This window comes from Syngnathoides biaculeatus, chromosome 1, assembly GCF_019802595.1.
Source record: "Syngnathoides biaculeatus isolate LvHL_M chromosome 1, ASM1980259v1, whole genome shotgun sequence".
NCBI classification, from domain to species: Eukaryota; Metazoa; Chordata; class Actinopteri; order Syngnathiformes; family Syngnathidae; genus Syngnathoides; species Syngnathoides biaculeatus.
This window is the reverse complement of record NC_084640.1, coordinates 12,152,452-12,176,076: the sequence shown is the minus strand read 5'-3', so window position 1 is coordinate 12,176,076 and position 23,625 is coordinate 12,152,452. Positions and strand designations below refer to the sequence as shown.

The window sequence follows — 23,625 nt, the reverse complement described above, 5'->3', positions numbered from 1 at the left end:
CTGGCACGAGTGCGTGCCCAGCCATGTGTGCTCACGTGCGGACTTCCTGAGTCCTGGCTTGGATGCAGATGGTTCACTGTCTCGGCTCACTGCACGTAGGGGGTGCCGACATAAGCTGCATATTCAGGTGCAGAAAATGTAAATGCTGAACATAATGTGCATGTAAATGTGAACGCATACAGAGTGAACGCCTTTTAAAATGATGACTGATAGCGGGATAATCACCCGCAGTGAAATATATGCCAAACAAAAAAAAAAAAGAGAAACCGTCAACTAGGCTCAGGCGGTCCAAACCGGCAGGTGTTGCTGCAGGGGTACCGTCTGACAGTGAGGAGGGGGCAACGTGCTTGTACGCCTGACTGGGAGCGAACATATGAGGTCCTGTCATGCTAAATAAGACATCAGCATAAGCACAGAGTGGAAGCTAAGCAGAATAGACAGTATAGCGTACACCTCTCACCGTTTATCGTAATTATCCTAATATTTCCAGGCTCCCTACCTCTGCAGTAGGGTAGGGGGAAATCCCATGCAGCAGTGCCCGCTGAAGTAGCAAGACAAGACAACGTGGTGTGACCCTCCAGCACATAACCCGGGTTGCAGCTGTAGCGGATTTTGTCTCCGATGTTGAACGTGGCCCCTTGCTGGTGACCGTTGAGGAGCACACCGGGATTTCCGCAGTTGTAGCTGGGTAAAGCTGGAAGAAAAACAGGAGCCGTTTAAAACGTTCTGATGATGTCTTATGTGAAGAGGAGGATATACAGTGCATATTTATGAACAAACAAATCAAACAAATTGTAGTGGTGCACAATTTGTGCAAAATTGACTGTCTTGAAATTGTTTTTACATGTGAGTCTTTTCTTTTATTACAAATTGTGGTAAAAAAAGGACATATATGGTCAAGACAATCTGTACTTCCTGGACCTCTCTTGGCTTCAGATGTTTTATTCTACAATAAAAAACGAACAACAAACAGATTTCAGCTTTCTAAGCACCATTCAGTGGCTGTATAATAACAAACTGGAGGTGCCTACGGTAAACGGGCTATTTTAGTAGGAAGATTGTGTCTTAGCTTGCTGAGTCTTGAACAATGGGTTTTTGGAGTGCGTGGATAAAACACTGTGCACATAAGCACGTATTGTGACTTTCGGCTCGAAGTCCTAGGCAGTTCCACACAAAGCGAGTGAGCTGGCTAGAGCGTGTGCTGGACTTTGGATGCAACTCAGTGTCTCTGCAGGGACTCAGTAGCGGACAGAATGGCTTTCATGCAGCTACACAGTTTATTGGCATCTCTCCATCATCGTACTCACCTCACGTTCATTTCAATGGATTCAGTTGACGAATTGTTTTGTAAATTATGGCTAAATCCTTTATTTTGCCATCCTCAAGTGTCTGTCTGATTGGTTTCTAATAAGTATTTTGGTAATTCTGGAAAATCTTGCTTGTCTATTTCACAATTTTCACAGAGAAAAGCTTTCAAAGTGACTATTATGGGGAGCTTATTCCAAACATTTTTTTCTGTGTAGAGCATATAGTATACAGATTGTTCCCCAAAACTGCTTTTTGCTAGGATTATGCAGTGCACGTAAGACACTTATAAATACTAATTGTCCCATTGATGTTTATGAAACTAAATATGCAAAGTCTAACAAAATTACAGTGGTCAATGTCAGTGCAGTCCATTAGTAAGGCGAGCTGAAATCTGTGCTCAACATTATCATATCATGTATTACAATTATGTTTTATTATCAACTATATTTAAAAATACATACAGATAAATACTATAAATGATGTATTTGATTTGAACTCACTGAATGTATTTGATATGAATTATCCATACACAGCACCATCATTTGCATGTCCCACATTTCTTTCCTTGCTCACGTTATCTAGTCTGGTTCTTGTGTGGTGTAATGCAAGCAATACAAAAGAAAAAGAAAAAAAAAGTACAGCGTAACGACTGGTAAATCAAAGTTAGTAGAGTACATTCCCATTGCCAGTAAAATAGGAATATAAAGCTTAATCAGCGACAGAGTAATTGCTGGCCAAAACTAATATAAGCATTCAAGTAGCCCTGAAGAAGAAATAAGCTACTAGTTACTAAGCAACCAACAACAGATGGGTAGAATGACAGCTGTGGGGAATCCTAAAACTTTTTTTTTTTTTTTGCATTTGCAACAACCTCCAAAGGGCCATGAACATAAAAAAAAAAAGTACAGCTGCCATATTAAAGGTGCAAACCACACATTTGCATAAAGAACAGGAAGGTTTTCGATGGAATATGCCCGAAAAATTCTGGGATAAAGTCTTCTGGACTGACTATCAAAGTGAGGAAAAAGAAGAAGAAAAAGTTGTTGGGAAGGATCACACACAGAACAAAATACGCCTTGTACAGTTCCAAAATCAGTGTGCTGACCTTAAAATGATTGAGATCGATGGTGTGACCTTAAAAGTTATTCAAATCAGATATATCCCAAGACTACTGCTGAACTTAAACAGTTTCGGCTAAAGTAAGGGTCCAAAGTTCCTGCTGAGCATTGTGTCCCTTAGATCTGCATATACAAAAAAAAAAAACTTATTTGGTTCGCAAAACAGGCTCATTGAGTCATTAAGAACTTTAAGAACTTTCCTAGCCACAATCTTATGTTACAAACAATACAAAAACACATAACTTTGACTAATCGTATCCAAGGGTCTACCGCCGTGAAGTTTTAGATTCTAACCCTCAAGAAACGCCTCCCACCCTTAAGTACTATCCCCCTCAGGGAGGTGAGTTGTCACGGCAGCTGAATAATTCACCAGGATGGGAGAGAGTGACATGTCTTGTCCCCGGGGTCAAGACGCTTTATACGCTTCTTCTTGCTGAGACGGCGAAGGATGCTCCTCGTACATCAACGCATCCCCGTCTGCGGAGCACGGAGAGCCCATGCAAAGGTGATCAAGTGCCCACAAACCTGTAACACACACACACCACACACACACACACCACACACACACACACAACACACACACACACACCTATCCACGCACACAAAGAGGAACCTTGCCATCCATCACAACCTCTGCACGTCTTTATCACTTTTCCTACCAATTTTCTGCGTATTTCTGGTGACTTGGACAGCATGAAACCAATCTCTCAGGGTGACCTCTGGACTTCAGAGTGATGGTCTATTCCTGAATGTCTTTAAAAGGCATCTCTCACGCAGCAAATATTGACATTGCAATCGCGAACTATGAAATAAATATCAGTTCCCGCCCCTAAATACAGTATACCAGAATTAAAATGGAAGGTGCTGGATGTAACGCCATAACCATCCAAACGCAACCTTGCATAACTAATGCCAATCTAATCAGCCGAAACCATTAAAGCTAATTTTCTTATGCAAATACATTTGTGTAGACCACAGATTTACATAAAAAAATTCACTATTATGTTAAACTAAATACCATTGGGTGGGAGACGACACTAAATGTTATATAGCAGGTAAGTGCTCACTCTTGTTTTTTTTTTTCTTTTTTTTTTCTTCAAGTATATCTCAACAGGTACTCTTGATTTCTTTGGTTAAGTGTCAACTCTGTATTAATAAATGCTGCGACTTTCTTCTTCCCCTTCTAGCTATGAGTTCCGAACGACATTGCGCGATTGATCGCAACGCAGCTGCTTTCACTCAATAGGGAGATTTTGCCTTGACAGGCAGTCAATTCCTCCTGTTTCTCCACGTGAGGTGGACAAAAGCTCGTGATTCGCATTATTTGAGCAACGCAGAAATTAACTGGCACTGTACTGCTTGAAATCCTAACAATAACGAACAAGTCATATTGAAATAAAACGCCACGATGACCTATAGTTATTATATAAATTTAAATGTTTGTTCTTCTTAAGTCTCTTTTATGTCAGTATTTTATTACAGTATTTGTAAATTGTCTTTGAATACTCTGTAAAACTACTGTAGAAAAATGTGTGTTATATATAGCCTGCATAATATTTTCTTCCAATTGGCAATGGCACAGACACACACACACACACACACACACACACAAATGCGCGCGCACACACACACACTAAAAAGATACCTTTATTTGCTATACATTTGATAGCAAATTCAATACAAGAGCAAGGTGACATGTCAGGCTGCTGGGGTGAGACGTAGAGATCATGCAGATATGATGTTTGTACAAGGGAATATCAAATCCAATATGTGCTACGACTGATAGGGAACCAAGGGAAGCCTCAAGCAAAGTCACAATCATCACACCATCTGTGTTGCGTGGACTCATGTAATTAAAAACAAACGAAAAAAAAAAAAAAAGAACGTAGATCTCATGTTCTTTGTCGGCTCAGTACGGTCGTAAACGTTGTCTTAATTGGTGTAGCTCAGAAATAAAATGTTCACTGATCATACAGAATATGATGAGTAAAAATGACCCAAAAAATATTGCTACTGGTAAAACAAAAGTACCAAACTACACATGCATCACAACACACTAAGAGGGAGTCTGATCAATTCTTGTACTGCTTTGTTTTCTTACATATTGTCCTGTTTTGCCCTTCCCTTGCTCGGCAGGTTGCCTTGGAAACAGCCGAGGCACACCAGAGAGGAATATGTGAACAGGAAGTACCAGACCATAAACGTGCCGAGGAATATGAACCCAATGAAAATGCACCTATCTGCTCAGAATTCAGTAAACCTGTAAACTCTCCAATATCTAGAATGTTCTAAGCTACTCAAAAAAAAAAAAAAAAGCAATCACCGTTCTTACATTTAATTTCTACCGCCTGTCATAACACTCTGCAGTTGAGGCCTTCAAATGGAGAGATATCTTTCTTCCAGTCATACAGAAATATTCCTGTCACATTAACAACACAGGAATGTCAATAAATAGTGTATTAACCATCTCGCCCTAATTAAGTTAAAAGCAACACTGGCTCGAGGTAGAAAAATGGTGGAGTGGATCGACTGATCGGTGCCTTAAGTCAACCCCGTCGGCTCCCCGAAATTCCACACTTCCCTGCCTTCCTTTCAACTCTTTGCTACCCGCCGTGCGGCTCAGTGGAGTGAATTTCCAGGTGCGGAGTATGCGCTTAAATCTTGTTGATTTGCACTGGCATATGTTATTAGGGCGATGTTATGGCAAATTATTGTGGATTAGCAAGCGCCACAGTGCTAAAATTTGTATTGGATCTGTAATAACCAATAAAATGTGATGTTGTTTATGACCATGTGAGTGCAATGCAGAGTTTAAAGTCAAGCTGGGGTGATGAGAACATTATTTTACTTTTCAGATTTGCATTAGGGTTCATTTCATATATTCGGTGTGGTGGTAAAACAAGAGTAATATGATAAGAGAAAATAGTCAAAATGAAAGATTAGATCACAATGCTGATGCCTTCAAGCACTGCAGGTTTATTCAACGTCAAGGTACATTTCCTAATTTTTTTTTTTTTTTTTTTTTTTTGGGGTCATATGATCAGGTATTTCTGACAAAGATTTCATACCTTGTTATACAATAGTACCTGATTTTGTCCCTCGGATACGTGGCAATATCATCAAAATTGGATCCACTGTATGAGCCAGTGAAAAACAATCTTTCTGATTTTACAATTACCAACCATATATTAAGTATCATTGTTCAATATTCATGCATTTGCTCAATGATATATCTGGGGTTAGAAGGGAATAGGGAATCAATCACAGTTTCATTCATGACTTGCGCTTTGAGATACTGTCACTTTCTCCAGTTCAATCAAAACCCGGAACTGCCACCTTCCCTGTGGCCTTCCCAAATTCACACTATCCGAAAAAGCCAAGGCCTTATTGATAAAATGAGGTAGTTTGCTGGCATTGCTGTTTTTGTTCTAGTTTTCAACTCCAGCGTGAGTTCTCAAAGATGTGATCCCAGATCGACTAACAATCCTTGGAGACTTAACAGTGAGTTTCTCCTTTAATACACTGCTTCCATTTGATGCACTTCAGCTCACTGATCTCTATTTATCTGCATGCCACACATTTAGTTACTTCGAGGCAATGCGGCAAAAATCAACAACAATCTAGTCAGAGAAATCAACTCAATCGGCAAGATATACTGTCGTATATTAGTTGTGAAAACCCAAAGTGTATTCTGCTGACCTCATGACTGACCTTCGATATTTAGATGGCTAACGAGCGGCTATCCTAGAGGCAATAAGGTCCGAAACGGACCGGAGGAAGGATGAGGCGATGCTCGATCGATAACTCTTTCCTGGTGCATGACTAGTCATTAGAATAGTAGAGCAGTAGAGTGTGGGTAAATGATTAAACAGGGAAGCAGGGTAGGCGCTCGGTTGTTTGATATCAATTATAGTCCGGGTTGAAAATGCACTCTTTCCTGTTCATAACCATCTGGGTATTTAATCACAGAAGATAACACGGCTGAAATTTTAATTGGATTTGTTGTGCAGCTGCTTAATTATAAACAGGGGTTTACCAAAGCTGCCTATGCTGCTGTCTCCTTACACACTTGATGGGGATGCATTGGAATCAGTCAACGTGAGGAAGTCAGCACTCACTGCAATACCGAGAGTGCAAAATAGCGGGATTTGATCGAAACCTGGAAACGGGGAACTCGGGAAGGGGAGCCTTAAGCAGCAGTGAAGTCGGAATGCTACAAAACATACTTCCCATAAATGCCTTCAAAAAAATCATCAATTTAGTCATTTGGTAGAGAGGAATATGATAAACATTTTAAAAAAAATCTCAAAAGACGAACACATTTATAGCAGCACGGAATATAGTAGTGGGTGATAATTTATGGCCCGGCCCTGTGCAGGTCCATGGGAACCTCTATGCAAAAAGACGCATACAGAAAAAAATAAAAAAACAACCTACCTCGAAGATGGACTGTATCAATCTCCTGCCAGAAATGAATATAAAATGATCCCACTCACAAATCACCGACTGGTAATTGGCACTCAGCATGCTATCTCGGTCTCACCGTGGTGTTATGTTTCTTTTAATTTCTTGTCTTAACATACCAGCAAAGCCCCTGTTGCAACCTCCAACAGTCAAGCATCTCCGTGAATACAGGTATGGGATTGTTTTTATTATTTATTGTTTTTTGAAACTTGCATTGAGCATGGGCATGGATGGCACAACGGATTTCAGGGCTTTTCGGTGTGCAATCTCGATGTTTTCTGCATAGCTGCATGGGATTTTCAGTTCTGAGGATACATTTTAGATTCATAGGTGCGAATGTTCATTGATATTATTATGCCCTTCTGTGATTGGGTGGGAACCAGTTCTTAACGGACACGTGAACATTTCAATAAGCATATTGCATCAATTCATTCACTTAATCATCCAATTAATCAATCCTATCAACTGAATGAAACCATTAGTTTAGGTTCTACTTTGCAGTGGTCCTAAAATTTCACCCATATTCTTGGGCATTTCTAATACATAACCACTGAAAGAAATTGGTGGGAGTTTATATGCAGTGGGAAGTTCCTACCTTATCGCAGCCTGAAACAATGACAACCTAATCTGAAGACAATACAGCCACAAATCCACGCAAAACAGGGATTGTGGACCGGGACGAAGTTGAAACGTGGGAGAAATGGGCTGCTGTGCTAACGAGCAAAAGCGGCTAATCCTGAGGAGAGAGAGGGCTGGACGAGAAGGGATGAAATTACTTTTAAGGGGACAAAAAGCGGGATACTGAAAAAGCACGACAAGTGAAAGAAATGGGTCAGAGAATGACAGTATTTTTACAAGGACATTGGCGTCCCCATGCCTGACAATAATGACTATAAACTATATTGTGCTGTCATTTTAAAGTCTGATTGGCTGCTCACAAAAAAAAAAAAAATAGCCAAGTTATTTATTAAACTTCAACCCATCCTAATGCTACCCATTTTCTTCTGGTGCAACTATGCAAGTTGTCCATCAAAGTACTTCATAGTCCTTGAAACAACAATTGAAAAGATGTGACCGGTTCTCTCATAATCACAGCTGATGAGGGATGTTGAACGGGCGGGGGGAAAGAGTTTGGGGGGGCGAGGGCTGCAATTACATCAAAAGCCTACAATCCTGAGGGGAGGGAAGATGACATTTACAGGAGGCCAAGCAAGACTGTTAATTACACACTTATGTAAAGTTGCAAATTTGATATTGTAGAATGCTGCCACATGGAAGAACTAATGGATAAATGCACTTGAAACATTTTAGAGATATCTAGATAAGGTACCATGCGGGTGTGGCATGTGTTGCATGGCATGCTCCAAACAGTTCTCAGGTACTTCTTGGTGTACACCATTTCTAGTGCCCCCCCCACCCCCTCCCAAAAACCAGGACCTGTTTCATAGCAACGTGTTCTATGCTTTCTACTTAACCGTGCTAATCAACCCCAAAACAGTGATTACTTCTGACCTTTCACCATTTGGTGCTTGCTCGAGGTAATGAACTGGAATGTGAAGAAATAAGAGCATTATTTGAGATTTTTCTTTTTTGGGAGGGGGGACAAACGAGTAAAAAATGCATGGCTGCCGTGGAGGGCGAGCGTTGCGCAGGAATAATGATGCGAGAACAGTGCCGCTGGGCTTCAGACCTGCTCCTCGCATTGCCTCGCAACTGTGAGTCACCCTCGTCTACCTTTCGGTAAGCTTTTCACACCTCCCTTATTTTAACTACTATTCGTCCTTCTTTTTCAGTGGGCTTTATGCTGCAGTTTTCACGCCATTTGGTGCCCTCTAACCCCAACCCTCTCCTCTTTGTAGGTGCTCTCAGTCTAGTCAATCATTACGGAAACAGTAGGTGGCACCGTGCGCCTTTCAGCAAAGTAAAAATAAAAACACGGCATTGACAAAAGTACTTCATTGTCAGTCGCTTTTAAAGATAGGCCGAGTGTCGCGCTAGGCTAAACACATACCTCTTGGTTGTCGCTCATGAATTTAAACCTCACAACGTTACAGTAGGACTACATTGGAGCATGTTTTTTTTTCCACGTGTCTGAATTGGGCGGGAAAAAATAGGATGTGTGTGGGATTGTTACTGTGTGATCTCGAATCCAGTGAAAGCTTATCTATGTCATAGGTACTGACATTCACAGTGCTGGTAGCCCCCAACTGCCGTTCACATTTCTGACTTGGACAGTTTTATGTAGTCAACCCCTCGGCACTGTAAACTAGATCTTGTAAAGTCACAGATAGAAAGATGACCTTTCTGTTCTTGCGGCACATGACACCAAGCGATCGCTTATTTGAACACACGCGCTTGAACGTCCGCTTGGGTGCAACTACAGTGTGGAAATGTACTTAGCATCAGAGTGGAAACAACCACTAGTCTCTAGCTCGCTGTCCATCCACCCAGAAAACAAACAATGTGTCCAGAAGGAAGCGTAAAAGAGTGCACAAGCCCAAAATAAAGAATTTCAGCATACTTTCTACCACAACATTTTAGTTGGGGAAAAATATAAATGCTTGATTACACTTGAAGCATGTCAGAGGATAAGGTGGTCGGCTTCACTTCACATCACATAACATTTTTTTTTTCTTCTGAGCATGTCACGGGAAATTTGTTGACTATGTTGCAGTTTCATCAAACACGCACGCCCAGAATGCTCGCACGATGCCTGCAAGTGACAAATTTGAGTGAGCGTTAACAGCCGCAAGAATAAAATGAAAATATCTATCCTCCACAGGAGATGACTTTAAACCCTCGGAACAAACATGCATGTACATTCTTGCGAAGAGAAAGGCCACGTGGCTGCTGGGTCTTCACTGACCGTTTGAGATGTATTATGATAATTTGTTCATTGTTTCTGTTGATTATTAATTAATATTCCATGCTGCAGGGTGAAAGTCACATTTGATATTGGTGGACTAGAGTTTTCAGCGAATAAACTTATGAGAGAGCTGTAGTTTTTACACATTTCCTGAAACTCGGAAGTACCCTATCTCATGTATTCCTTCTTAAAAAAGATTTGGCTTCCTTAATAATCCGTGCATATGTCCCTATGGATTGGAAATAGAAGTTTAAGATGGCAGGATTTAAACGCTGTCCGCGTCATCACACATTCATTTGCGACAAAATGACTTCAAAGGAGTGAAATATTTCCATCAAGGGGGATAACCTGGACCAGCCTCGACTTTCTCCCACTCCACTGCTCTCCTCCGAATATCACTCCAAAATATCATTAATAAAATAATGCCGGCGCAATAAAAAGAAAAATTAGGGATATAAAAAATATGAAATGACTTCATTATACAGTAGACTGCTTCTAGTCGTGCAGCAATGTTTATTTATGCATTTCCTCTTTGGCTGACCCAGATGGGAGGCGCATCGTCTATACAGCTGACGAAAGACAACGTCTGCAACACATAACTCGATAATCATCACCTCACTTCTGGGAGCGCTATTTAGGAAAGAGTAATCTTGTATCGGAGGGCCACAAGATGAGAAGGGAAGAAGAAAAGAAAAAAAAAAGAAAGAAAGAACTGGAGTGCACTTCCACAAAAACTAACAAACAGTATCCAAAAGATATCATAAGAAACTTCTGAATTCCCCTCTGTCCATTATCCACTTTCTCTCTAACAACTGATTAAACACGACTAAATAATTTATAAAGAGATGTAAGAGGGAGATGACAAGAAAAGTGAAGGTTGTCATGGTGACCAGAAATTCTTGAGTGGTCTCAGCCATTACTGAGGACCCGGGCTAGTTTACCACATAGCGCTTGGGCTAATTGATATGTGGGCTGAAAGTCACGGATATGTAATACAGATTACATGAGTTTAGACCCAAATTGCGCTTGGGAACAAACATCCCAAAAAAAAAAAAAAAAAAACAGCTCACCAGACGTGACAGACAATCATATTTTTTAAAATGGAGGCCCATAAAGAACATGCACATAAGAGCCGCTAAATGATACAAACAAGCGGAAAAGTGTAACCAGACTTGCACCCCAAAATTTGTTTGTTGGTACTGCTGGGCCTGATAAAAATACAAGCGTGGTTTGTATTTTGTAATCCAATCACAGCTGTCAATATAAAGCCACTTTCTCTCGTACTACAAACGCGCCAGTCATATTATTGGAAGTAATCGCCCACATACAAATTCGTCATTCTTTACTTTATATAATGTACACTATGCAAATATTAAGTCTCCCTTAAGCAAATACAACGTACAGTACATCACCGTTGGCCCCGCTTCCAGAGGGAGTGTAGGAGGGGAAATGAACTTCAGCAGTCTTTCCTTCCTTATAATGAACCTGCGCTAACACTAACGCGAATGTAAAACTTTGCTAATGACGACTGTTTACCATACAATTATTTATACCGAGTGACCAACACTGACCTGCATTTGTTTTTAAATATTTATACACCGCTACTCAAGTAATTATGAACCACAGAACAGGAACCACAAATGTCCAGTCATCCTCGCATTTTTTTTATCCCTCGTTTATTGTGGGGGTTAGGTTCCGGACCACCCCCGCAACCATTTTTACCACCGTTGCGACCACAATTTTTTTAAATTTAATTATATATACATATTTTTTCAAGGTGTATGAACCTTTCCGGGCTCTTATTAATCTTGCCCACACTCCTATTAACGTCTTACATACTCTAATAAATACTTACTTTAGATAGAAAAATGAAGAAAAATGAGACTTGGACATTCATAGTTCAAGATTATAACTTGACTAACTTATCGACACTCGATGACTCATAATACGTGAAACTTTGCCTCTGAAATGTGGGGGTTGCCTCCTCTCTTGGACCTCTTGGAACTGGGAAGCAATCACAACAAAGCAGGAAAAAGGCTCAAATCCAGTGTCCTCTGCTCAAGCTGGCTTCTCGAAACCAGAGACCTAAAGCGACATTTCAACAACTCACTTCTTATGGTCTTAAGCGGGATTTACACTGCTGGTCCAAGTGCACCACTTTCAATGCCATTACCATTTAACTCTTTATTCACACATTCATTTCAAGCGACGCATATTCAGTATCACCGTGTCAACATTCACAGACCACATGTAACATCCCACATACACAAACGCGCAAATATTAGGTAAATGTCTACACAGGCGTCAACACCGGGCATGAAAGTAACCAACAATGAATAACTAACACAAATATTAAACATTGCTCAAAAGACGTTAACCTTCCTATTACTCCCCCAGCTACTCATAATTGCACTGCCATTGCACAGTTCCATATTTAGAGCACTAAACATGGTCTGTAAACATGTTTGTTGTAAGATTTTGTAAGATCAGATACAAGAAAAAAAATGTCTACTCTGTTTTGGTCTTTGTTGAAAGCAAACATGAGACCAGTTGCACCCCGGCGGAGTAAACATTTTCTTTGCTCCTCGGTTTCACGCAGTCACGCAATGTGGTCTCCAAACCTCCCTTGCGGCTTGACGCAGCTCCATTGAGCCACATCCCGACGTTCACGGTACCTCAAAAAGACTGACAATCCCTCTGTCAGGTAATTAGCCTAATTAGTCGACTCACTCGTCTTCGCTTCCCCTCCCCGGGTTCGCTGTTGCACCCGCACGGGCCTGAGGTGTGCAGTCATTAATATCATTAGCGCATGGGTCATAAAGTATCCCGTGTCACCATGATGAAGCCTCACACCCTGCTCTGTGAAGGAACCGATAATAACCCGACTAGATGGAGTGCTTTTCAATGAAAGCACGCAAAAGCAGCTACTTTATTGCCCGCTGCTAATCAGTCATGTCTGAAGACGTTTACTCACGGCCTTGAAGGATGCTTCAGCAAAGGACATCTCATCCTAATGTTTTCCTTAACAAGCCATCCTCGGATAATCTTTTTCCGCCCTTGGAGAGCGTATTTTCTCGCTTTTAGCACCATCTTTTACGAGCGGTCAGCTGGATGATATATAGCATCGTTTTGTGTTCTAATGGGAAACAATGAAGGAACGTTACCTTCATAGGATGCTTTAAATCCCTGGCCGCTGACGGCGTAGTCAGATAGCAGCCACAAAGTGAGTCTGGAGCCTGTGCTTACAATGGGTGACGGCACCTGGAACCCAGTTAACCTGCAAACAAATGAACACAGAGACCATAACAATCACACACAAAGTAACAACAACAGGGTTGGCTGCAAGGTCACGCATCTGGCCAGCTGCTTCATGACAGCATTGAGGGCTAAGTTTTACTTTGTGTCTGTTTTTAATGAGATCATGAATCATCAAGAAGCTACTTCAAATGACAACTCCTCAAGACAGAGGAGCGCCGTGGATTTTCTCCATCAGCACAGACCGAGGGACCGCAATCATGCAGTGAATCAAACACCGTGTAAGAATGTGCAAACAGTTGAGTAGACAAACATAAAACTGTCAAGCCCTGAGTCAACAAAGCATCCCTAATAACCACGCAGAGCATTTTAGATGTGCGAGTTAGCCAAAACAGAAAATATGTTTGCGATTTAGGGAGAGAAGCAGAGTACATATACAGTGCAGTACAAACTCTACTTCTGTAAGGGAAAGATGGAAAATGCAAAATGCGTAATGAATGCACGTGGAAAAAAAACAAACCAAAAAAAACCCACTTCCCCCATTGCACTATTACAGTTTCCACACAGACCAGCGATATGCGTTATGTATCAAATTGAGCAGGGTAAAATAGATAAAATACACTTATTTGTAAAGGTAACAACACAATTACATATTTGTTTGGTTGGGTGTATTTCGTACTCAGTTAACAAGAATTATTAAGAAATGGGGATTTACTACCATGACCTGGTGAGTGTTAATTTTTGCTACATCTCAAAGACGCTTTATATTATGATCACTGTATATAAGTGAAGTGGCAAAACTCAAATGTGACTGCTACAACAACAATTAGATGTATAATTCCTGTATTAATATGTTCTGTGTAGAGCTTACATTCTTTCTTTTTACTTGTTTGCTTTGCTCAAGTTCCAAAAATAAATATATAACGTTTATGAGTCCTTTATGACTTCTTGTGCTTTTATTGAATTGCGCTTTGCTTTGCTGTGCTAAAGGTCCACCGTGTGGAATTTGTGAAACACAAATTGAATATTATATTTCAATAATTAGTTTTAATTAGCGTGCATTGTCCTGGAAAAGGCAATCATTATGTGTGTTTTTTTTTTTTTTTTCCAGAGACTATTCCCTTTACAGCAACTTAGCGGGCAGATCCTCGTCTCTTTCGGTTTAAGATAGACTTTATATGATGATGATGATATGGTTATAATTGTTCACTGCAGATGCTATTTTTAAGCCTGGGTATTGAAATACCCATATATTATTATACCGATTGATTACACAGATAGTGTGCGGAAGGAGGCGGCACCTGTGTCAGTCATGCCAAACACGTTCATAAACGTTCACAAGGTCGAAACGCGGACACGTTTTATTCAAGGCGGAGCCGGAGCTCACCCAAACAAACCCGATCTCATTTTCCAACACAGTCATCCATCTCTGTCATAAATCATAAATATCAGCGGGGGACATCATTCTTACCCTTTTACCATAAACCACGCACCTTTGTATGACAGGCAGACTCGTCACGGCGCACGTGCACACATGCACACCCTGTTTATCATACATGAAATATAAAATATTCCTTAATTTGTGTCGTTTTTATATACTCGTGGGCTTACTGGCGATGCAGTAGGCTACTGTGCCAGTGTTCTTTATCTTACACATCAATTCCATCCTGTTGTTAATACGGACGTGATTCACCTTCTTGACTAACTAATACAAATTCACAAACATAATTTTTAATCGAAATGCAATGCCACGTTCTTATAAAACTACTGCACAACACCGACACTGAGCCCAAACAGTGAAGTATAATGGTATAATAATTCATTTTTGGGTTGCTTTTCTCCAGGTATATATACAATGCAATTTAATCCAAACCTTTACGCAAGATTGCAATACTGCACAACCTCATGACTGCTTTCTCAGAAGACTCTTTCTATTCTGTCCTAATTCTGTTTGGCTTTTATACAAAGTACTTTCCCATTTCCTGCTCACACTAGATTTGAAATGCTACTCCATTTTTGAGGAAAACGCAGACATTTTAGGGTGTTTAAATAGACTTATTTGATAAGTATGAGACTGAAAGAGGCTGCAATAAAAACATACACTTGGGCAGAAATAACTCGCGTAGGGAATGTCTTTTACTGTAATGTCATCCAGGAACACCTCTACTTATCATATTTTCCGCACTATAAGGCGTACCTAAAAGCCTTTCATTTTCTCAAAAGCCGACGGTGCGCCTTATAATCCGGTGCGCCTTATAAAAGGATCAATATTGAGCCTTTAGTGCAGCTCCATCTAATGGATGCATAATGTAACCCCAGCCTCTACTGTAGTGTCTATTCTATGAGTCTTACAATGTGGTTCGCCTTATAGTGGAAAATAAGGTGATTGTAACGTAAAATTATTTTTTTGATCAAACCCGAGCCTGGAGTGAAAACTATAGACAGGAGTGATTTGTTTCTGCATACAAAAATCACGACTCATAGATCCATAAGCGAATGCTGTCATATTCGATTTAGCTCTTGCCCCCATTTCTGGGGGTGCTTATCCTTCTCTTTGCACCCCTATGTCTTGATGAGAAGTCGCCAAGTGTTTCACTTAGTACCACTTAGGATATGAGGATGAACATTAGAAGCAAGAGGAAGATGAATCAGTACCAACAATTATAAAGATGCATAATTCTACTCCTCGCGGCGGGATGTAGCAGCTCTATAATGGGACACGTGTTCATGCAAATAGCCTCTACGCTGACCACAAATTGAATTGGAAGGTAGCCATCTTAGTTCAGCGGCGCACTGCGGGGTGAGAAGGGGATGAGAGCATGGTGGAGGCAGCTAAAAGGAAGCGGATTGTCGCTGCATCAAAGTCAAGATCAACTGGCACAAGCGGGACACCAACCCCGAATCATTTACGGCCAACAAAACTATGCGGACGCCGTGTAAAAGCACAAAGAGCCTGGCTCGACAAGAGAGAGGAGATTAAAGACTGTGATGTGATTATGGATTGTGGACATATGAGGCGGGCTGACTGCATGGTGGCAGATTGCCCGCCACCCGGGTGGAGATGCGCAGCATGATTGCAACTGAGAGGCACGAAACATCGGCCCTAAATCACGGCTATCGCAAGTGTGTGGTGAATAGATGACAGTGGGATGAAAGATGGCAAGAAGGGAGAGGAAGTAATCCGTTAGGAAAAGCCAATGACGTCCTGCTTGCGCAGTATTGCGACCCAGGCGTGGGACAATACAGGACCGTCATTATTGTACAACGCTTTTTGGGCCACGTTCGGTACATTTTCAATACGTGTTTTGTGCGCAGAGAGAAGAACTCTTCTTATATATGTAATGTACTGAATAAAGGAACTTATTTCAAGTCAACCATTATTCAAACACAATAGTTTCCAAAGGAAAACTTCCTTCTACTCCTTTGGGATATGTTTTGACAAGCAAGAAAATATGTAGTCAGTAGTTTTCACTCCCTCTTCAATGGATTCAACGGTGAAACCGAAATAAATTCACAAAGGAGATTTAAATGATGTCAGTATGCACTTCAAATTTTCTTCTCTCAAATCCTCAACACATCCCAGTGGCTTTACGTTTTTAACTGTGTCCAGGAGCTGCGCTTTGAAGCCGGATACAGTTGCAACGCAAAGTGTACTGCAAAGCAGAAAAAAAAAAAACAAAACACAATCTACATTTATTATGATGTCCCCCACTGAACGCACGCAACGGTACTCACTTTTACCTAAATTATTTCCTCCCCCCCACAGGAAATTACACAAGAGAATGTGCTGCTATCATGAGTTGTATCAGAATTACAAGATGTTGTTTTACTGAGGCCGAAGAACAACGCATACTGTTGCTTTAACAATTGAGGCCAAAGTATGTAAAACCATTTGATGTTTTTGTTGAATGCAAGGCAAGATGAATCCTTCCTTAGTATGCAAGCGTTCAAACAAGCAAGTACATGCACATTCAGCAACATATGACTCAAATGCATTTGTGTGTGAGTAAGGAGAGTCTATTAAGAGAAAGTTTCCACCTGACTGGCTTCGGCTTCATTTCAACGAGGAGCCTCTGCTTCCAATTATCGCGCCGCCACCCACGGGATGGAGGAAAGACAGACGGACCGAGAGGACACATGATGATAGCGGCAGAGGAGGAAGAAGCACCGGAGAGATGGCAATAATGAGGGCTTGACGACGTGCCGCAGCTATTTGGAGGACGGGAATGTTGCGGGTCCGGCCAGGAGGAGATGAATCATCATTCCCTTCATTAAGCATCGCGGCGACTCGGATTTGAACACCTTCTCTCGTGCACACACACAATCGCACACTTTGACTCTTTTGAGTGTCTCAGTGCGAGCATGTTTGTGATCTACCTTGTAAAATTTATGCACGTTGACAGCTGTAAACAGACAAAGACTGAAGGAGGTCATTCATCCTTTAATGTCATCGTTCAGCCTGTGTGTGTGCGTGTCTGCGTTCAGGATGGAAGGATGGAACAGAGTGCTGAAACAGCCGATTTTCCTGGAAAAAATAGAAAAATAGATAGAGCGGCAGGATTTTGATGGCCAAGTGGAAAGGAAGGTATTGGGCAATAAATGATGGATGAGCTGATACACAGGGATGAGTGTGTAATTTCTGTTGATGTGTGTTTGTGTGCAGCTAAAGATTTTGTGTGGTCTGGGAGAGAGTATAGTGCACTGCCGGGCACAAACTCTCAGTCGAAGAACTTCCGGAAACAAATGATAGATAGACTGATGCTCCATCCATCCATTGAGGAAAATTAATACTGCACCATATTTGATAGGACAAGGACAGGGGTAGCAAGTTAAAAAAAAAAAAAAAAGCAGGGTTGACAAACTTGTGTACTCTAATAGTCTCATGCAAAACTAATTCATGTGCTGTAAAATGGAAATATTACAGCGTTATTTTTAAAGGCATAAGAGATGTAAAATAAATAAATAAAGACGAAGCTGAAGTTCAGTTTGAGTGCATTTTTGTGTGACTCATCACAAGTTCTCCAGTTGAATGCAACTGTTGGAGGTTAAACTTAATTCATGCAACTTAATCACTGCGGCTTATAGGAAGAAATTCGCACGCAATTAGTCTGGCTTTCTTTTGACCCTTATCCTCACATGTCAGGGCAACTGTGATGTATCAAGTCACGTTGCCAAAGACCAGAGACCAAGAGAATTATTTCTACTGAATAAGAAAACTTGAGCAAATATCTTGAGACTAATCTTTTATGGTCCTGTCAAGTGTTAATGAGTTTCTGTGTTTGAATTGCTTGTTTCTTATTGTTTTAGTGCCCCTCGTCATCACGCCCAAAAAGTCTGGTGGGTGCACAGATCAACCAACAAAGGGGAAAGCTGAAAGCGAGAGGAATTTGTAAACCTCATGCACAGGCTCCCCAGCCATTCCACGACACGTCAATGTTTGGACTATTTTTCCAAAAACAATTGGCCTTTCTTTCTTTCTTCCTCCATCAGGAGCGGCTGGCTGTCGCGTGCACGCAGCGCCTCGTCAATATTCATAACTACGTGACATCACAAGGTGTTTGCGCCGAGCAGCAAGTGCTCGCTGACTCTCTCCGATGTCACTGATGCGGAGTGCCGATGGTGAGATAATCAACCGTAGTCGGCGCCCACTGAGAGAAGAACTGCAGTGAAAGTCATTAACGAACTGGTTTCTCCAGAGTGAAGGGGTTGGAGAGTATAGGGGGGATGTTACAATGATAGGGGGGGGGGGGGACAAATGTGAGAGAAAGCAAGCTGAGGTGTGACTTTAGAGCAAGAGTAATTCACCAACGAGCGAATTGTTCACAAATGATATTGTTCGTCTATGTGGCATCACACTACAGAGTATTCTCCATTTGCTCTGCAGAATGGTTAAAGTCATCAGCGGCTGAATTAATGGAGTCATACGTGCATGCCAATGAGTGGAAGGGTTACAGACGACTGCACGCAAATGGCGCAGCTCCACCAGAGATAACTTCTCTACGGAGTCTTTAATTAGATGCCTCCCTCAGTCTCATCATAATTCTTCGAAATTAAAGCTGCAATCATGGACAGATTTCATCATCATGACAGCCACATTCACTTCCGACAGAATTACGCTGCATCTTGAACTTGAATTTCACATGGGGTTAAAAGTATTGCTCTCTCTCTCCATCCATCCATCCATCCATCCATCCATCCATCCATCCATCATCATTTCAACAGTCTATACATCTATCCATACTTTCTAACAATTATTAATGCCCAGGATTGACGATTTATTTGAAGGATAAATGGCGCACACATGCACAAAATCTGGCACATCATATGGTCAGCGTCGTGAGGTTTCCTTGCAAATTAAACATCTCACACTGAAATCATGCAGCAAAAAGTGCAATGGATTGAGTCCATCGTTGTGCAGACATTTCAATTAATCAGGCGGCAAACAAATCCAAGCTTTCGCGTCTGGAGCATTTTTTTTTTTTTTTTTTTTTTTTTACACCAATCACGTCACAATCCATAGGGGAAAACAGTTAAGGAGGAAATAACAGATTGAATGAAGGATGACTCATATCAGCAAGTAAGTGACGATGCTCACAATAGAGATGTGCTGAGAAATATGCCACCTGTTTTTTTTGGGTTTTTTTTGGGAGTGGGGGGTTCAGCATGGCCTGGGCGTCAGTCAGTGCAAAGAGCAGGGAGTGACTATGATATATGATGATTCATCATGTGAACAAGGTGGGAAAATGAAGACAAAACTGAGTTGATTAAGAGTCAAGAGACAACAGGCGAGAAGCACGGATGAAGAAACATGACAGCTGTTGTGCATTTAAACTAATAAGGAAACTATGTTTTTACAACACGTATTTAACAGAAACTAATGCAATAAAACTGGCACACGTTGCAGTTGGACGCTTTGTGAGCATAATGAAGATGATAATGCTGGTGGAAATATATTCATTATCGCACTATAAATCACAGAAAGCATGCAGTATTGTATTGGATACATGCAAAGTGATCCCACTGATATGATTATTTATTTAGTGTGTTAAGGTCTTCCAAACTAGTTGAAATTTACTTAAAGCTATATCTTTTTGTAGCTTTCATTTCGATATTTATTCTGTTAACAGATGAGATAGGACATACTGTAAGTACTGAATAAGAATAACGGGGGCAACCTCTTGCATGCCAATTAGTGAGCTGCATTATGAAAAATGTATGATTTCAAATGCTTGAAAATTACTCACGCCATTGACTACTGTATATTACATAAGCAAACGTGCATGTTCCTTTTCACCACGGACCTGATTTAAGCATGAAGCAGGCTTTATTGTCACATACGAGTATGTCATCAAATCACATACGTAATGGAGCCTTTTGGATTATGAGCAGATGAATATGTGAACCCCACGTCTTTCAGGTCTCCAACTCAGCACGGAGCCAGGAATCCATATTTTGAATTCCGCAGTTGGGATCCCGCACACTGTGATGTTCGGTTTCACGTCGCAGCGGGACGCCAATAATAGACTCCAAACAAGGTTGAGCATAAAATCCGATTATCCAGCAGGGATAAGAGGGACACAGTGACCGATGGGGTGCCCGAGCACTGCTATTTACTTTCGGAGTGGCGCACTTGTTCGGTTCCGCGGGTGCCGCTGATCAAACAGCAGCAGAAGAAAGGAGACACCAAATTAAACGAGGATGAGAAGCGCTAGCCGAGCGTACTTATGTACGCCATAAAACCAAATATCGCCACTGACCTTTAATTGGGTAAGGGCACTCGAAAAAAAAAAAAAAAAACTGAAAAAAAAAAACAGCCATTCCGAGGTTGCTTTACAAGTCTCTTCATTAGAACTCTTAACTTCTTCATCCCTTCACAATTCATCTTTTGTGGCTTAGCCGAGATAATCTGATCTATTTTGGTCCTCAACTTGTCGAGCCGCCGCTTTTAGGAATGTAAATATTCAAAATCCTTGCCATGTTTGCAACGGAGTACGCTGTATTAATCTTGACCTCTGTCTCCACAAAAAGTGCCAGACATATCCTTTGGACACAGTTTAGGCAAGTGGGTGTACTGGCAGAGCCATTTATACTTGAACCATTATCACATTTCACGAGGTGTTTAAATAACTAATTAGGAGGATATGCTTGACGTTTCAAAGAGCAGAGAAAGCCAAAAGAATGAAATCAAAGGGAAAATTGTGACTGCTATGCTGCAAAGGGTGGAAGGCGGGGACAACAAGACCTGCGAGAAAATATGTTTAATAAAAGCTTCCAACACTTATACCAGAGACAAAATTTTATCGAGATATATACACGTCTGAAATACCGTTTTATTATTGCATAAAGTAAGAGTGGTTGTAAACCAGATCAAATATGGTACAGTCAAGCTTTTAATAAACATCGTATGAATCGATTGCTTGATACTTCAAGTGTGCTGTGCATTGTGTGGAATTGACTTCTGATTCATTTTGTCTTGGAGCTATTCAGCGCTCCACTTGGCTGCAACTGGCAGATCTCGCTGGTGTGAAGAAAAACAACGTGGCTTCAACTGTAGGCTGAATGAGGATAATGCATTGACTTACAGCTCCGGGTATCAAATACCGTAGGCCATGCCATGTTATTCACTAGTATTACAACATTGTTTTTTATGCACTAATTTGCGGCAAATGTTTTGATTTTCATGAAACCATTCTGAATTTTTCTTTTAAAATAAACATTGGTTGAAAACTGTTTTCCATGATTGTCCTTTAAATCCTCCAAGAAAACATTTCCTTTCTCGCTGCAGCTGAAGCGCATCCGGTGAAAACGCTTTCCCGGCCTGGGGACGGGAAGACGTCAATAGCAATACACACGATGGGGTGCGCACGGGATGTGGCGTGTAAATTCCCAGCCATCTATCTGATTACTTCTGTAATCTGAGCCCAGTAATTCTCGCAAGTGCGCTGACGTGGATAAATCCCTGCATCGTTTCACTTTTTCCTCCCTACTGTGAGAAGATGAAAAACAAACTATCATTCTTTCCCCGCCCCTCTGTTTTCAGCGGCCTGCCGTTAAAGCTGGCGTTGATAAGTGGTAGCCTTTCCATTAACATCCGAGCTCTAAGGAACCATAAATCCAATAGTCTGTGTTTGTGTGAGTGTGTATGAATGTTGTGTGACTGTTGTTTTTACATGGGTGTGTGTGCAAGTATGGAGAAATATATAATTATATACAATTAGTGATTCAATACTTGGACACAAATGCCACTTCTGCTTGACAAACATTTGGGTACAGAAGGCGTGGCAGCTGTGTGACAACATTTAAGGCAAATGGAATTGGGAACACTTTTAACCGAGGGAGGCGGCCAACACGCAAACTATCGGCCAATTGGACGGGGCACCGCAGTGTGGCGCCTCGTGTAACATAAAGAGAGTAACATTACCAAAATCGTCCCGAGAGTTTTAATCCATAGCTTGTCGTATTTACAAGAAGCAGTATTGCATTTATTTTTACTCTTTTTTTTTGTAGTCAATGCACTGAGATTATATAGAATCCTAATGTGTCTTGAGCCAGGCTGGACCACGTCCAAGAGGGCCGTGGGCACTGGCCTGGCTGGTGTCACCGCTCACAGCTGTTTAACATTGGGACTGTAATTAGATGGTGTATTTAAGTTGGAGTTTTGGTCACTGGCATTCGCCAGTTCATTGTGCGTTGTGCCCTGAGTTCGTGAGTTGCATTCACTGACAGCAGGAATCTTTTTCACTGAAAATAGTGTTGTGTTTAGCTATCCTCATCACAGTGTTTCTGTGCCACCTCAGCTTGAATAAAACTACGCCTAACATCATGTCCTCATCTTGGAGTCCTGCATTTGGGTCCAGCCCCGCATCGGAGGTTTGTGACAAATGGCATTATTCAGTATTCAGTACTTGGTACTCAAATGTAAGTCCTGATAATCAGTCTTAAAAGAAAAAGAGGTACTGATGCATACAACATATACAATCAGGCAATATCATAAATGAATGCATGCCCCAAGAAAAAAATTGTCTCCATGTAATTTGAAATACAGTATGTACACATTTCTGGCAGAGGCTCATGCAGTGTGTGATGAAGACTCACACTGGCAACACGCACATGCGAATGCATGTTGAGTTCACGTGCATCACAGTGTTTAACATACGGAAGTCGTTTTCCAATGCGTGTGCTGTGAGAGATTAATGGCAAAGGCCTTCGCCAGGGTAGAATTATGGCTCAGGCAAGTCTTCAGGCAGCAAGTGTAGTACGTCGCCTCCCTTCTTCACCCCGACCGGTCGACACGAGCTTTTTGTAAGATGGCATCATCCAATGACATATTGCATTCCCAGGAAAGTAATCATGGATTAAATAATACAACCACATTAAAATTCCGCAGGAGAAAAGAAACAGGAAGCCATGTCATTGTTATCATTGAGACACTATTGACTCTTCATCTTTGGTCATTGAGACAATCAGCAAAAATATTAATAAAGAGTGCTGGAGGGCTAGTCCGGTTAAAAAAAAAAAAATAGGAGGGGGGGGATTTCACTGATAGCCGTAGTTAGGGAAAGCATGTTTACGTTGAGGCTGTTTCCTTGAAATTCTGCAGAAATGTATATACAG

General features: G+C 41.2%; 1 protein-coding gene across 1 annotated transcript in view; it reads right to left on the bottom strand.

Annotated features, from left to right (window-relative positions):
* Positions 1-23,625, bottom strand: part of csmd2 (CUB and Sushi multiple domains 2) — a 234,610-nt gene that overhangs the window by 96,866 nt on the left and 114,119 nt on the right. Inside the window, exons 7-8 of the mRNA XM_061816677.1 lie at positions 12,921-13,033; positions 500-694 (exon numbers count right to left, since the gene is read on the bottom strand). Of these exons, the coding sequence (XP_061672661.1) occupies positions 500-694; positions 12,921-13,033 (308 nt within the window). The remainder of the gene's footprint in view (positions 1-499; positions 695-12,920; positions 13,034-23,625) is intronic.